At 38.1% G+C, this 15,955-nt stretch overlaps 3 protein-coding genes across 3 annotated transcripts in view; 2 read left to right on the top strand and 1 right to left on the bottom strand.

Moving 5' to 3' along the window:
• Window positions 1–1,767: 1,767 nt before the first annotated feature.
• Window positions 1,768–5,269, bottom strand: spra (sepiapterin reductase a). Its single transcript, XM_066660552.1, has 3 exons — window positions 4,756–5,269; window positions 3,581–3,871; window positions 1,768–2,947 (listed from the first exon to the last, which is right to left on the bottom strand). Exons 1-3 carry the CDS (start codon window positions 5,240–5,242, stop codon window positions 2,757–2,759), a joined length of 969 nt encoding a protein of 322 aa, XP_066516649.1. The 5' UTR covers window positions 5,243–5,269; the 3' UTR covers window positions 1,768–2,756.
• Window positions 5,270–7,582: 2,313 nt separating this feature from the next.
• On the top strand, window positions 7,583–12,075 carry exosc2 (exosome component 2). The gene is made up of 9 exons (XM_066660311.1): window positions 7,583–7,802; window positions 8,418–8,519; window positions 8,608–8,653; window positions 9,032–9,121; window positions 9,233–9,298; window positions 9,426–9,494; window positions 9,992–10,168; window positions 10,653–10,781; window positions 11,219–12,075. The coding sequence occupies exons 1-9, from the start codon at window positions 7,675–7,677 to the stop codon at window positions 11,297–11,299; spliced, it is 888 nt and encodes a 295-aa protein (XP_066516408.1). The 5' UTR covers window positions 7,583–7,674; the 3' UTR covers window positions 11,300–12,075.
• An 833-nt stretch (window positions 12,076–12,908) lies between these two features.
• abl1 (c-abl oncogene 1, non-receptor tyrosine kinase) overlaps window positions 12,909–15,955 on the top strand; it is a 32,163-nt gene continuing 29,116 nt past the window's right edge. Inside the window, exon 1 of the mRNA XM_066658262.1 lies at window positions 12,909–14,813. Within this exon, the coding sequence (XP_066514359.1) occupies window positions 14,678–14,813 (136 nt within the window). The 5' untranslated portion in view covers window positions 12,909–14,677. The remainder of the gene's footprint in view (window positions 14,814–15,955) is intronic.

The following is a 15,955-nucleotide window of genomic DNA, read 5'->3' as shown; positions in this document are numbered from 1 at the left end:
GTAACTAATAACTATATAAAACTGTATAAAAACTAATAACTAATGATCAAGTCATTATAGTGGTGGATGCAGTGTCAATAATCTTGCCCAGGGATTCTTATTGTCGTAACATGGTATCTTTACCCAAGCAGGGAATGAAACCCCCATGCAGGGAATTAAACCCCCGTGTTCTGCACAAAGGCAGCATGAAGTCCCTGCTATGCTACATCAATCATAATCATAGGCCTAGATTTGCCTTCCTCTCATCAATTCTGCCATAGTGGACTGACATCATGCAGTTTACAGTGCATACAATGGGAGTAAATTAACCCACAGTACAAGAGAATGTTCTGGAGCAGCTACAAATTAACCTAAGGTCACCATGCCCAATTCCAAGAGTGGACTAGAAGGGTAAAACACATTCAGATTGTATGTGAAGCAGTGGCTCTACTTTCTGTGTGATGGAGTGATGAAGCTCTATCAAATACCTTGAGGACACATCAGAGTGAAGTTTGTGATAAAGACCTTATCTTTCATCATCAGTACATGAGTTCACTATAGTTTCCATAACTAAATACCAAGAAATCCTTAGTTCGTTGATCTATTGTATAGACTTCCCAGAAGAGTAGAGGCTATTGCTGCAGCAAAAAGGAACAAACCTTTGGCCATGTCACATATGACATTCTGCAAAATAAATCTTCATACAGTGATTGATTTTCGGAAAAAAAGTGTCACCATTCCAAACAGGCATGAATGTTTCCATAATCTCACTGAAAGAAAATGTTTACAGAAGACAAGGACGGTGGTGTGCATGTGTCTCATTTGGCAAGACTCTCTACAGAGGCTGAGGACTGGGGAGGATCAACAGAGATGTAAAAAGCAGCAAATGTTTTAGTGTTTACAGTCAGTGGTGACATATCAGAGATGAAAGAATATCTAATATGGAGTGTGGCATTAATACATGTAGAAGACAGTGTTACCCACTATGCTACATCAATATACACACACAAACACACACACACACACACACACACATATATATATATATATATATATATATATAGGGGTTGGACAATGAAACTGAAACACCTGGTTTATTAGTCTGGTGTAGGGCCTCCGTTTGCGGCCAATACAGCATCAGTTCATCTTGGGAGTAACATACCCAAGTCCTGCACAGTGGTCAGAGGGATTTTAAGCCATTCTTCTTGCAGGATAGTGGCCAGGTCACTACGTGATGCTGGTGGAGGAAAACATTTCTTGACTCGCTCCTCCAAAACACCCCAAAGTGGCTCAATATTTAGATCTGGTGACTGTGCAGGCCATGGGAGATGTTCAACTTCACTTTCATGTTCATCAAACCAATCTTTCACCAGTCTTGCTGTGTGTATTGGTGCATTGTCGTCCTGATACACGGCATCGCCTTCAGGATACAATGTTTGAACCATTGGATGCACATAGTCTTACTGGTGCAATGTGCAATTAATGAAGATTGGCCACCAGGCTGCTCCAATTTAGCCATGAAACCTCCCACACTAAAATGACAGGTGTTTACGTTTCATTGTCTATCCCCTGTATATATATATATATATATATATATATATATATAAAAGCTTAAACTAATTATGTATGAAGGTATGAACTTGAAATGAAATTTAAAATGGTCAAAAACGTGAATTGCTTAATCCAATCAGAACAATTTATTTACAATTCACATGGTGATTACAGTTTATGCGTTAGGATCCTGCAAGCAACAATAATTGCAAAATAACTGCAAAACAATTTGTTGAAAATTAGTACTTAAAATGAAAATTATATATAGATATTTATCTTAAAATACAACTATATTTGAACAAATATCATTCAAACACGAGATATGAATAAGAGATACAGACAGTAGTGGATTATAAAAAAATAAGACTTAACTGAGTAAAAAGGCAATATGTTTGGGTAAATATAGCAGGAACGAACTGTAGATGTATAGAAAAGGTGCACTTGGAGATTTAGAAGAAATGGAATTCCAAAATATGTTTTAATACACAAAGATAAGACAGTGCTCCATTCAAAGTGCTACCAAGTGTGTAAACATCTGAAAAGTAAAGTGTTTTTGTAGTGTTCAGATACAAATACATTTCAAGTAACTGGAAATTTGGAAGATGAAATGGACCACCAGGACCAGGATAGAAAACCACTGCATTAAGGAGAGAGCTGTAAATATCCAAGCAGAATAATAGTTTTAAGACCTGATGTCTTTTTTTCACATTTGAAAAAATACTGAAAAATAATCTTTTAAAAAGTTCTAAAGGCACCAGGTGCTCCTCTTTAACTTTTAAAGAGAAGTTTCACAACTCAAATTCAACCAGCAGACAGATGACAGTAAAGTTAAACTTAATGTGAGACTTATTACACCTATCACCGGCCTAATTTGGAATGTAACAACTACTGGGGTTAGTACAGAGATGCACTAATACCATCTTTCCAAGTGTCACCAACTTCTCTGTTGTTAACCATAGATGTGTATTCTCATGCTTGTTTAAAAAAAACATTTATGAAACAAAGTCCAAATTATTATTTTTTTTATATACTATTCCTGAATTAAATACTTTATACTTCATAGAACAGAACTGTCATTGAAGAAATAAGATTTCTCCTTTAACTTTAGCCATATAATACACACCATTACTAAAGGGTGCTGCTTTAGGTCACAGTAGTGATGCTAGTACTATGACTGATATTGGTGCACCTCCAATACAGTGTACATTTTCCTTCTGTAAATGAACCTATAGATCATAAAAGTCAAGGTGGGCTCCAGAGGGGTAGTCATCCTCCAGTAAGACCTTAATCAGCTTGGCGACAGACTCCTCACAACTGAGCAGGCGACCCTGAGAGTGCATGTCAGCAAACGTGTCTCTCATTTTGGGCTCTGCTGAACTAGTCCTGGCCTGGAGCTGCATATCTGTGTCCAGCGGGCCTGGGAAAATATAATGAGATTAATACTAATCAGCAGCCCGGCTTCTGGCTACTACTGAATAGAAGGCATGTGATGCTTCTATAAGCCTTGTGTATTTTGTACATTCCAGAAGTACAGATGATATCACAATATAAAATCTAATTTAGTTAAAAATATAATCACAGGCAGTTCCTGCTACTGAAGGGATAGTTCAATTAAAGGAAAAAAGTTTATGTTGCTAATCAGTGCAAATAAATGACTGCAAATTGTGCAAATGACATCATACCAACCATCTGTTATTAGATTCCATACATCATATTATAATACCATAAAGCTTAAAATGGATTTACAGCAATCAAAATATAATTTAGATCACTCAAGATAACAAACTTATTTCTGTAGCACAGAGTGATGGTTCGGGCAGGGAATTAACCCACAGTTTACTCTCTAAGCTTTACCAACTACACACCGTATTTGACTTCTCATTACTGTTTGTTCAAATTATTCTTTAAAATAAAATCACACTAAAAAGCTTCTCCAGATACCACTTCTTTTCCAGTAAATGGAAAGTATAACTAGACTGTATTAAGTGGCAGTGTCTGAATATGATTATTTGATATACAATATTTTTGTTATAAATGTTAATTTGTTTACCAGGAGCATAGCTGAGGACCCTGAGCTCTGGCTCTTCTTCAGCCAACACCCGGAACATCATATCCCTCGCAGCTTTTCCTGTACAGTATAGAACCCAGGAAGGAAAAGGCTGCAGGGCACACAGAGAACTCACATTCACCACAGAGCGCCGCAGGCCTGAGCGACGTGGAAATGCAGCCAGGATATTTGCCGTCAAACACAAAGCTGAGCTCACATTGAATGACAAGTAGGAGTCTACATCAGCCATTTCTGTGAAGCTTTGTGCATAACGGGACACATCACCAAGAGAAGCTATTGGGAAAATTAAATAAATAAAAGAAATATTACTTACATTGTTCAAGCAGATAGATAGGATACATGTCTGAACATTTATAGATAGTTTTTCAAAAATATATTAATAAAATGCAAAATGTTGTTCAAAGTAGATTAATGTTAAATATAGAGAATCATCACAAGAGATTGATTTAAAAACCTCTCAGAGATTATAAAGTTAACATATAAATTAGTTATATATAGGTTACCTCATGCCTGCGACATTATTTTTAACATTTGGCTTTGATTTAATTTGTATTTTTAAATAAAAGGCAAATTAGTAAACCAAGTATCATATATTTCACCACACCATCAATAGATATAAAAACTCAGAAGTTCATTTTAAATAAGTAAATAAGGAGACTCGTGTCCCCTTGTTGCTACCAGCACAATAACGAATTTTACACATTTGTCTGACACAGACCATTAATATATTTTTAATATATTATAAATATTATAAGCATACATTTAAAAAAAATAATAATCTACACATCCTCTTAAAAGGTATTTACATGCACTGATAACTGATTGAACCATACCCACTCGTCCCATTTCATCAAAATTCTACATTTATTTTGCCTTTATTCAGTAGGTGATATCCCAGTCCCACAGCACAAATTCATGTGATTGGTTCCTTAGGTTTATGATGTAAGAAACCATGTCTGACTAAATTTGCTTGTTTGAGAATGTCTTTAAGTCGTTTCAAAGTAAAAATGCTCAGCAATTGCAATGACAGTTTATTTTGCACGACACGCCTTCTAGAATAAAAAACACTTGTTTATAAAGACAACAAAAAAAAAATCATTTTCCCATAGAATGTGTCTTTAAACAAGTGGATTGTTTTCTACTCTCTGAGCAGTCACCTGCGTTGTTGAAAAGCAGCAGGTGGTCGATATTATCGTCGGACGCTTCTCTGGCCTCTTTAACGACCTTCTCGACTCCTTCCTTTTGCCCCAGGTCTGCGACCACAACGCGGACCAGCACCCCGGCTTTACTCGCTTCCGACGACGTTATGTCGTCTTCCAGGTCGCGGAGTTTATCGCTGGATCTGGCCGCCAGCAACAGCACGGAGCCCGGTCGGAGCAGCGGCGCTATCTCCCGGGCCAGGCTGCAGCCGAACCCGCGGGACGCTCCGGTAATCACACACAGCGCTCTACCGAAGTCTTTTACCGCAGACCGGGCCATTGCTGACATCTTTACCGCTACCTTTCTGCAGGCTGAGTCGCCCTCGAGCTTTAAACCCTGAGCTGCTTCAACGGTTCTCTGTTGATTTTCTGAAATTTCCCAACACTTCCGCCGCTTCGTCCAATGACCGCCCGCGACGCCCACAGCACAGAGCACTCCATTCATACAGTACACGAGCGATGAAAAACATATCCGAAGGACATGGTTTGAAGTGTCACACATCTTACGTCACTCACTCGTGACAGCATTTTTTTACTCAGTGGAAAATGTCTAAAGTGTTATTTTAAAAAGCATTATTTAAGGACATACACGTATTCATCAGTAATATGATTTTCCAGGTATACCAGGTGTGCCACTGTCCATCTGTGACCCATTCTAATGATGCATCTGGAAGGTGGGAGGTAAAAACAAATCTACAAGGGTTTATGGGTTATGTAGCTACTAATGCTAGTCAGATAAAGGGCCCAAGTTTGTTTTTTAACTAATAATAATAATAATAAATGTCTATATTATGCTTGAAGGGTGGCACGGTGGCGCAGCAGGTAGTGTCGCAGTCACACAGATCCAGGGGCCTGGAGGTTGTGGGTTCGATTCCTGCTCCACGTGACTGTCTGTGAGGAGTTTGGTGTGTTCTCCCTGTGTCCGTGTGGGTTTCTTCCGGGTGCGCCCGCAGTCCAAAAACACATGTTGGTAGGTGGATTGGCGACTCAAAAGTGTCCGCAAGTGTGAATGTGTGAGTGTGTGTTGCCCTGTGAAGGACTGGCGCCCCCTCCAGGGTGCATTCCCGCCTTGCGCCCAATGATTCCAGGTAGGCTCTGGACCCACCGCGACCCTGAACTGGATAAGAGGTTACAGATAATGAATGAATGAATGAATTACGCTTGAAGATGTATCATGAATGTACGGAGCCCCTAAAGGGTCTGGGGGAAAATAAAAAAACACTATTGATTTTGCGTTCCCTCGCAAACATAATTGCGTTCCCTCGCAAATAGTTTTGCGTTCCCTCGCAAACACAATTGCGTTCCCTCGCAAATACTTTGTGGGCTCCGTAGTACTGTGCTTGCTGTTGATTGTGTGCTTGCTGTGCGTGTCAGGTGAACTATGGAGCAGCTCGTTGAATTTTACTTTGATCTTGGACTGAAATATAAAGACATAGCATCTCTTCTGAGCAGAAAACATGGATATGTTACTGGGGAGCGCCAACTGAAACGTTTGGTGCTGTGTTGTTAACTGCTATGAAATGAGGATGAGAAAATTTAAAGTGCAAGCGCATGGACAAAGGTTACGGAACAGTGCAGAGATACAGACAGTGAACACAGTTTCCAAACAGTGGGAGAGAAAGGGGATAAATAAATGTGTAGCTATTGGTAGTGTATTGGAGTAATGTGTGTAAAAGTGGTGTAGCGACCGGCTCTAGCTCCACAGCCGTGTCTGGAGTCATCGCGCTGAGCCACGTCTCTGCAGCGTGCCCTGAGATCTCTGTGTGTTAAGCCACTACCTTACACCCTCCATCTTGTTATTGAATGACCGGACTTTTAAGAGAGTCTTTGCTTGGTAAAGGTTTTTCGTTAAGATTCTTAGCTTGACCCCTACCCCAGTCAATAACAATAAATAAACCCAGCCGTCCACACTTTTACTTTCTTTCTCGAAGCCGCCTACGTCTCATACACCTGTTACTATGGAGATACGTGGAGCTACGGCGTTCTGACTTGCACTTGTTGTTCACGACTTCCTCTGATGTTAGGCAGTTCCTTGCAGATGTATGAACGATTCGCACTGGCAACGAAACTGTGTGTTAGTAGAGATAAATAAATACATATATAATCTCTGTTTCTAGTGGCTGAATTTCCCTGGAAACTGCAGTGTCCTGATGTGTTAAATGAGTCACGAAGACAATTGTGTATCATAAAACATTTGCAAATGAGTGCAATGCATTTTGCGAGGGAACGCAAAACTATTTGCGAGGGAACGCAAAATCAATAGTGTTTTTTTATTTTTCCCCCAGTCCCTTTAGGGGCTCCGTATGAATGAAATAGTCATATAGCGGAAGATTTCTGCTTTTCAATGGTCCAAATTCAGATTCCTAGAACCAATCACATCAATTTGTGGGGTGGGGGTTTTCAATCTGATAAGCAACCAAAACATAGTGAATAACATTACGTGCTAATTCCTGAATTCCTCTTTAAGGAAGCAATTATGCTGTGTCAAAGATTCTACTTCATGTGATAAAACTGCCATGAAACATGGTTTACTCTATGTCCTAAAAATGGCTACTGTATATGGGTGAGCTGCACCGTGGAGAATATACTGTTTCATTTAGTGATTGCAAAGCTGTTTTATTTCTCATGTAAAGCTATAGAAAAATGTAAAAGTGATTATGAATTTTGTACATTTAGGTTGCTGCTTTTTGGTGGTAATCCTCACTTAATGCACACTTGCTGTACCTTTTTAAAAAATGTTCTGGCTGATTGGTTTATCAAGCTATGGTTCACCCTACTCTCCATAGATGGCGGTAGTCACAGCAGAACGTTTTCTGAATTTCAACGAAGAAAAGCTCAACCATTTTAGAAATAATAACCTCATGTGTGGAAGCTGACATGGCTGTGGACATGAGATTACCGAGTTTCCGAAAACAAATCTCTGTTTCGGCTTCTCGCTCCAGCACCGACCACAATCATCTGGTTGTTCCAGGAGAACTGATCACGGCTGACACGGGTTTTATGAGGTAAATACCGCCAAAATAGAGTCTAACAGCAACCGGTACATTTCAGATCACATCTCTGTTGGCATGCAGGATGACTGCTGATATTCCTCCTAATTCTCATTACTTGCGAATTAATGTAGCTATAATAGCTTTAGCTAGCACAAATAAACAAATCGTCGTGGTAGCTTGTTTTCTTCCTGTATATCACTGATTTATCTAACGTTACTGTACATATATGTAATATTAGAATATATCAAAGGCAAATTTATAACGAGTCACCAACCATAAAACATTTAGAGTCCTTTGTACAGTTATACAGGAAATCACAACATCATTATGAACTATTGGACACCCCCAAGGGACCAACAGAAACTTTTAATGGTCTCTGGTTTTTTTTATTTATGTTTTTCTGTGTTTTTTATATATATATATGCATTTGCTTTTAAGTGCAGATATGTATTTGAGTACATATTTATGGTACTCTGAAAGAAGTGGAACATTTAAATTAAAATGTCATTATTAGACTGACTCTCTAAAAATAAATGTATTGTCTTTGTATTAATCCATGTCTGTTAAATCACAGAAAAAAAAAGCAGGTAAAACTATCAAACATTTCTCAAAATCACTCTTGTTTAGGGGTCATGGAACATACCTGGACGACGAGAAGCTCACAGCCTCAGTAGCTGGGGAAGTTGAACGGGTAAATAAGCTGATCTGTGTGAGACCTCTCAAGACAAGGTAAGCTTTTTGCTGATGATAGAGCCAGTTATGTGTAATTTAACAAATGTGTACTTGACTATATATACGTTGTCATTTTTAATTTCAGGTTCAATGGTGAAGTTGGTGATGTGATAGTTGGCAGGATAACAGAGGTATGTAATTTTTGTTAACTTTGTTGGCCATTATGCGTTCTACTGGTACATGTGGTACAAATGGGCCTGTTTTGTTCAGCAGACTGGGGTATTGTTCCCAGCATGTGCATCAATAAATCTACATTCACACTGAAAAGGCAACATATCATTGCTGGCACACCAGATATGACTTGTGTGGGCATGTCCAGCCCTTGTGATTTCGCTTGAGAATGTGTGACTTGTGGGGACCTTAGAAAGTGCTTCTGTATGATTGATTCAAGGAATTGTCAGAACCCTTTTTTTTTGCGCATTATAGCTTGCATAAAGTTATAACACAAAGTAATAGAATAAAGAAAACTTAATGGATCTAACAAGAATGCTTGATGTCTCTTAATGTAGGTACAGCAGAAACGATGGAAAGTGGAGACCAACTCTAGGCTGGACTCTGTGCTTCTCCTATCCTCAGTGAATCTTCCTGGCGGAGAGTTGGTGAGCACTGATTATTTTTTTATTTTAATGCATTAGTCATTTTTATTTGCTTATTGATCCAATATACAGATTGTTGTTGTTTTTTAAATATGTTGAATGCTTATGTCTTAGAGAAGGCGATCAGCAGAGGATGAGCTTGCCATGAGAGACTATCTTCAAGAGGGGGACCTTATAAGTGTATCCTAAATGTAGTAATATATTCATAAAATGTATTGATGCTTTACCAGTTGTGCCCTTTTCACTTCACCTTTTTATGTTTGTTCGTCACTTCTGAATGTATAAGGATTTCCTTGACTTATTTAAGGCAGAGGTACAGTCTGTATTTTCTGATGGAGCACTTTCACTTCACACTCGCAGCTTAAAATATGGCAAGGTATGAACATCTATTATATTGGGAGTCCATGAGTAACGTGCTGTATAAATATGATAATACAGCTTCTATCACATTAATATAGTACACATTAAAAGAGAGTCCACCAGTCAAAAGGGTTAAGTATGTGTCATTCATCTTTTGCTTTCTCAAAACAATGGGCTGGCCATGCACAGACCAGACAGAACAGACCTCAAAATCCTAGACAGTTGGGATTATGTGTGAGGCAGAAAATGCAACCAGATTCTAAAACTGAACCATAATGTTATATAAATATTCACTACAGATAAAAAAAAAAAGACGATGGCATAATATGGATATATAGTTAATTGTTTATTCACTAACACTGTAGTGACAATTTAACGAGTAATTTGTACAGAATGGTTTTGAGTTCTGCTCTGCTTAGTAGTATACAGTGGAGAGCTTTTTAACTAGCCCTAACTACAAGCTTTCTGATCCATTATTAAAGGTAAACATCTGTGTGTATTTCCTTCTCTTAGCTTGGACAGGGTGTATTGGTGCAAGTGTCACCCTCGCTTGTCAAGAGACAGAAAAGCCATTTCCACAATTTGCCTTGTGGAGCATCTATAATTCTGGGCAACAATGGCTTCATTTGGCTGTATCCTACACCAAGTCAGTTGGATGAAGAGGCAGGAGGGTACTACACAAGCCTGGAGGTGAGAAGAACATCTAATATAGAGCAGATCATGCATGGTTGAATTGTGTTCTTGCAGATCATGGATTTAGAACTGTGTTAAATTGTTTGTTTTTTTGTTGTTGTTTTTTAAATGTATAATTATGAATCAAATTGGCAATAATCTTATGCAGTACAGTTAAACATTTGGAAACACCCATTATAAATAGTAAATTCAGCTACTTAAGATACTCGAAACAAGAATGTAACAATATTTGGTCATATTGTGTATTTGGACATGGATATTTTAATACTGAAATATCTCATATAAAATGATAAGACTCTATTCAGTAGCAAAACCTGTATTGAATTGTAAACAGCTTTTAGCTCTAACTTTTCCTTTATTGTTATATCATTTTTATAAATTTCGCTTTGAGTGAATTTTATGAATTTGAATTATAATGAATTAATTCTAAGTCCCCAGTATGTATTTTTAATCAATCCTAACCATAATCCTGTTGTATCAGCCTGTTCCTCTGGCAGATCGGGAGGTCATTTCTAGGCTGAGGAATTGTTTGCTGGCCCTTGCAGCCCACAAAGTGCTTTTGTATGACACTAGCGTACTCTACTGCTACGAATCATCCCTTTCCCACCAGGTAATACTGAATACTGAAAACAGACCATAATATTTTTGGAAAATGCTTAATAGAAAATGTGTGATCTCACTTTGTTTTTCCTAAAACCATCATGGATACTGAATTCTTGAGTATTGGTTGACAACACTCTGGTACTTGTATCTGTACTATGCTTTAAAATGAGCTATAATTCTTTGAAACATTTCATTTTGTTTTCTTAATAGTATGAATGAACTTTTAAAATTTGAAGGGAACTATAAAAATGTTTTTTTTAGCAGTAGCGTCAGCACAAGTACATTCTGTGCCTGAGTCAACCTATTTGAAATATTGCACTCAAGTAATGTATTCCACAAAGCATGATTTCTCAGTTTCACTGGGTAAAGCCCAAAGTTGATGATTATGTATGCTTGGAATATGATTATTTACTATGACTGTGTGCTGTTTGTTTCATTTTACAGATCAAGGATATCTTGAAACCAGAGACCATGGAAGATATTGTGATGGAGACACGGCAGCGACTTCTTGAGCAAGAGGGTTAGAGTGCTAGTAGACAATGCTGTAAATATAAGTAACGCCTTGTAGACTCTGAGCAAACCATTTTCAAGATGTCTGCAGACTTACAACATGGAGAAAGATGTTTTCAACAGGGAAGAGAACAAACAACTTGGTTATAAAAGTGAGAGACAGTGAGGATGTGAGACAAAGCCTGCATTTTTCTACCTTCTGTGTTGTATTCCACCTTTTCACCAATGTGAGTTATATGACTCGTTTCTAACTGAAAACAAAGAGACAGTTAATTTTCTTCAATTTCTAAATTATCCTCAGTTCTTACAGCATCATGCCACATAACTTTCTTCTGAACAGTGATCTTGGACCAATTCCCACTACTCTGGATGCAGCTTACATGTAACTTGACTGAGACAAATGTTAAAAGGAAATTCCAGCAATTTCCTAAATATCTGCATAATTAATGCATTAAAATGTAAGGGAAGTTTATGCAGTCTGGGTTGGTGAAATTTGTTTTGTAGAGGAATATGCAACTCGTATTTCTTTATAGTGGTGGTGATAGGAAACGGGTCTTGATGTCTACAGTACAAATTTAGACTATTTACTATCCTAAATGACCAATGGTCTTTCGTGTGCCTTCTGCATACTTATATGTAATGTTGAATATATTGAGGTAGTTTTAAAAAGGTATTAAATTCTTTAGACATCTTTTTCCTTTCACCACCTCTTAGTGTGCTTCTTACTAGAGCTCTCTATCTATATGTGATTTTGATACACTGTAGAATTTTTGTATGTAGAGGAATATTTGTTGTTGTAATCTATGTCCAATAAATGACTGCTTTGCAAGATTTTAATTGGTTCAGTGTGCAGGATATTGGTACTAGATATGAGTAGAAGATACAAACGTGCAATAGATCTAGTAATATTAAAAAGTATAGAAGTGTATATACATAATATCAGTAATTTACCACAAGAGGACAGTGTAAGATTAGATTATTTGTTTTTGTCATAGTACTGCCCTCTTGTGTCCCCAAAAAGATTAAATCTTAAAATTATTGCAAGTAATCTACATCGTAAAAAAGTGCAATATTTGTAGCAATGTAGTAAAACCAGACAGCACCTAGTGTCAATATAATTTTATTCCCTATAAAATCTTAAAATTAGATATATTTTTGGTTCCATTTCAATAGCTCTTTGCTCCCTACATCGCTTATATGTAGATGAACATGTCCCTAGTTTTAAATATGAAGTACTATAAACTATATACATTTTTTCTATATAAATTAACTAAGAAATCTATTAATTAAGATATATTTTGTCATTGTGTTGGGATGTGTCTCAAACCTGTCCCTGCTCCCTCCGTGCAACAGTCCACTACCTGTGGGTTATAAAATATCGGCTTCTTTGCCAAAGTTGTATATTATTTGTATATTAGAAATGCATAATATTCAGTTAACTCCTTAACTAGCGTTAGGTGCAGAATCTTTGACGGGAATAATCCATAGTAGAATCATTTTCGCAGTGCACTGTGTAGGGCGAATGAATTCGTTTGGAGTGCGGCCCTAGTCTCTGTTGGCGGAAGAAATGCGCTGTGTGACGTCAAACGCAAAACGAGAAACCAACCCACCTTGCGTACGGAAACATGGCGGCCCCTGCGTCGACGACTGCTCGGTAGATATTTATCCCTCGTTAAAGGTTTAAAGACGGAGAAATACGAAAGGACACTGGGTGTGTTTATATCTCAATTTTGTGTCTGTATGGAGGCGGGTTGTTTTCGGGGTTAACGGACACTTTGGTGCTGCAGAGAGCCGCAGGTCGAGGCTCTGAACCGAGGAGCTGAACTTTCTGGAGTCCGGCTCCAGTTCGGACGAGAGAAAAAAAATCCCCTGATGCGGAAGGTGAGGGGAGGAATTTGGCTCTGAATTAAAAACTGATGGTGTGGGTGAAGTGGTTTGAGCCAAGGGTCGATCCTCACTCATGAGACATGCTTCCAACCGCCGCTCGGGAGCTGCTGCACAACTTCACAACTGAGGCTGAGGAAACCTGTTGTTGTTAAAGTCGAGACTCGTTGCCCAACAAGAAGCTAAGTTCTCTGTCACACTACGAAATAAGCCTTGACTGCAGTATTCGGTCGCCGGTGGGTTGTGTAGTAACTCGAACTGATCTACTGCAATATTACCACAATATATAAAGAAAATATATTCTCTGTTGAGACAAATGACCATTTCTACCTTGAGATGAAGCTCAGATTCTTCCCTTGAGGGACATGACCAGTTCTGCTTTGAGGCAAATAACTAGTTCTCTCCTTTTGAATGTTAGTCAGTCTTACAAAATGTTAGAACTCTTGGGTTAACAGATATAAATAAACACGTCCCTCTCCTGAGAGCCATAGCCAATCCTTCTGCAAAGACAAAGTCCTCACTTAAGGTAGAAAACCAGTCCTTTGATAGGTACAAAAAACAAACCAGTTGTTCAGTTGAGAGACATAACCTGTCCTCTATCACAAATAGTTCCACAGAGATTAATAATATGTTCCTCCTACTTACTCGGAGTTCACTATTTACTGCAATCAAGCTCGGAGTCTTTTGACCCTTTAAGATGTGAAATTATTATAAATTATTTGGGTTTACTGTGAAGTGCCTTACTCTAAGTGCCTAAGATACAGCCTAATACGGAAGGCAAACCAAAACAACTACTAAATACATGCAACTGTCAATCAAACTTTTCTTACGTACAGTACATAAATGTTCTCTCTAAGTAAACAGTTGTTTATCACAAGTTCTGCAAGCCTTGGTGCCTCTCAAAGACTTTTTGCTGAGGAGCAATGATGATCTTCCCCAGTTATCAGGGTCCTTATATCTGCCTCATACTTGCCTAAGTGCCTTCAGGATTTGATTATCAATATATGGTCTAACATTACCTCAGTGGCCGTGCAGAGTTTTATTTTATCTTTTCCTGATAATCCAGCCGATTATTGATCTTCTCACCAACACTGAGCAGAATGTTTTTACTCTTAGCTTTGTAGCTTTATTCAATATTGGTTTGGTTATATGCACCACAGTGCAGATTTATTCAGGTTTAAGTGTGAGGTTCCAGGACCCCCAGCGACATCAACAGTGCATCAGTTAATATATGATACGGACAAGAGTTATCAAAAATCAGGGTGCGGGTTCTGCCTTGCCACGCTGGTGGACAAAGGAAAACACTACATTGGTGTCAGAGGAGGTCTGGAGTTTGTCTCTCACCTTGCTGCTCCAGCCACCAGCCACACTGACGAAAGGCACGCTTGCTGAGGTGGCCTGTGCCAAACTGTTTCCCTTCAACTCGATTTCAATCTACCATTTGCCTCCTTCAAAGACTGTAACTGGCATCAGCTGTGCTTCCCGGCTACGGCCTGGCAACCTGCCCTTATGGGGCAGCAGCCAGCAAAGTTTGTTGGGGAACAGAGGAGACCCAGTCTTCATGCTTTAAACTTCATCAAAGGTGGCGGGAAGCGGGATTCATCACGGCATGGCTCTCAGCACTGCAATGTGTTTGCAGTTCACGGTAAGGCTTCAGTTTCTAAAATGTTCCCTGTTGCTTGCCTCTATAATTTGCATTCTGCATTTAACACATGTTAATGTAGCTGCAAAATGTGTAAATTGATGATGGTGAGTAATTTACAGTAGAACAAATTACATTAATATTGAAAAAATGTTTACTATTAGTTAGTTATTATTATTCATCATCATGGACTGCTACAATGAATTATTATTTGCTTTAAGGAAGCTTGCTCTTTTGCAGCGTGCTCATGATTGCACAACTTCTTTGTTGTTTAGCAAGAAATAATGTATTTATTTGTTATTTTATATGTGGTGGCACATTGTTTATTACATATAACAGGCTAAGCATATCACATTAGATTTTATCATGTCAAAATGGTACATCATAAAGTAGTATTTTTATTAAATAATTTCAGATGGAATTAAAACAGTTCTGCTGCGTTTGAAATTTAAACAAGAAAGTGTGGTCTTTATAATAAACAATTTAAGTTAAATCCAAAACCTCTGTAAATATATTTTTAGTAGTGATGCATGATATATCTGCAGCCAATATATTATTTGCCGATATGTGGATTTTGTTTTTTAGTTATTGACATCTTTCCAATATTGGAATTTTACCCAATATTACAACCGATAACTTGGCACCTTTTTTGTGCTTGCAAATATGCTCTGACGCCTGTAAATACACAACTATGTCTGCCATGTGGACGTTTTTCACACTTTCTGCAGAGAACAGTTTCAGGGAATAAATTTCTCCGTGGTGAAAACTAATGTAAAATATCAGCGATGCTCTGTACACACACACACATTCACAAACAGCAGGTTAAGCAACAAAAAGATACTCTAAGCCACCATAATGCAGGAGCCCTTAATATATAAAGCACACAAAAATAGATAAAGGGACATTCAGATTCTGAATTTATTTATATACGATATATAAACTAAATTTATTTATATACGAATTTATAAACGATTATAAACGATTACAAACACTCACTGAAACTCTCTGTCTCCTTCGGAGATGCTATATGCCTCTCTCTCCCTCACTCTCCAATACAAACCCGGTGCCGCACTAATTAGTGCCCCTCTAAAAACTATTCATGTGGAACCCGCAACCTTTGATAAAAATATAAAGGAACTACAGCA

Source organism: Hoplias malabaricus, chromosome 2 (genome assembly GCF_029633855.1).
Source record: "Hoplias malabaricus isolate fHopMal1 chromosome 2, fHopMal1.hap1, whole genome shotgun sequence".
In the NCBI taxonomy this organism is placed as follows: domain Eukaryota; kingdom Metazoa; phylum Chordata; class Actinopteri; order Characiformes; family Erythrinidae; genus Hoplias; species Hoplias malabaricus.
This window is presented reverse-complemented; position numbering and strand designations above follow the sequence as displayed.

Bases quoted from the DNA above. Each gene is read 5' to 3' on its own strand.
- exosc2 (XM_066660311.1), top strand. From the start codon at position 7,675: ATGGCTGTGGACATGAGATTACCGAGTTTCCGAAAACAAATCTCTGTT. The intron at 8,520-8,607 runs GTAAGCTTTTTG...TTTTAATTTCAG, and splicing joins GTGAGACCTCTCAAGACAAG to GTTCAATGGTGAAGTTGGTG. The intron at 9,495-9,991 runs GTATGAACATCT...TCCTTCTCTTAG, and splicing joins GCAGCTTAAAATATGGCAAG to CTTGGACAGGGTGTATTGGT.
- spra (XM_066660552.1), bottom strand. From the start codon at position 5,242: ATGAATGGAGTGCTCTGTGCTGTGGGCGTCGCGGGCGGTCATTGGACG. The intron at 3,872-4,755 runs GTGACTGCTCAG...TTTTCCCAATAG, and splicing joins GCTGCTTTTCAACAACGCAG to CTTCTCTTGGTGATGTGTCC. The intron at 2,948-3,580 runs GTAAACAAATTA...ATATTTTCCCAG, and splicing joins GGTCCTCAGCTATGCTCCTG to GCCCGCTGGACACAGATATG.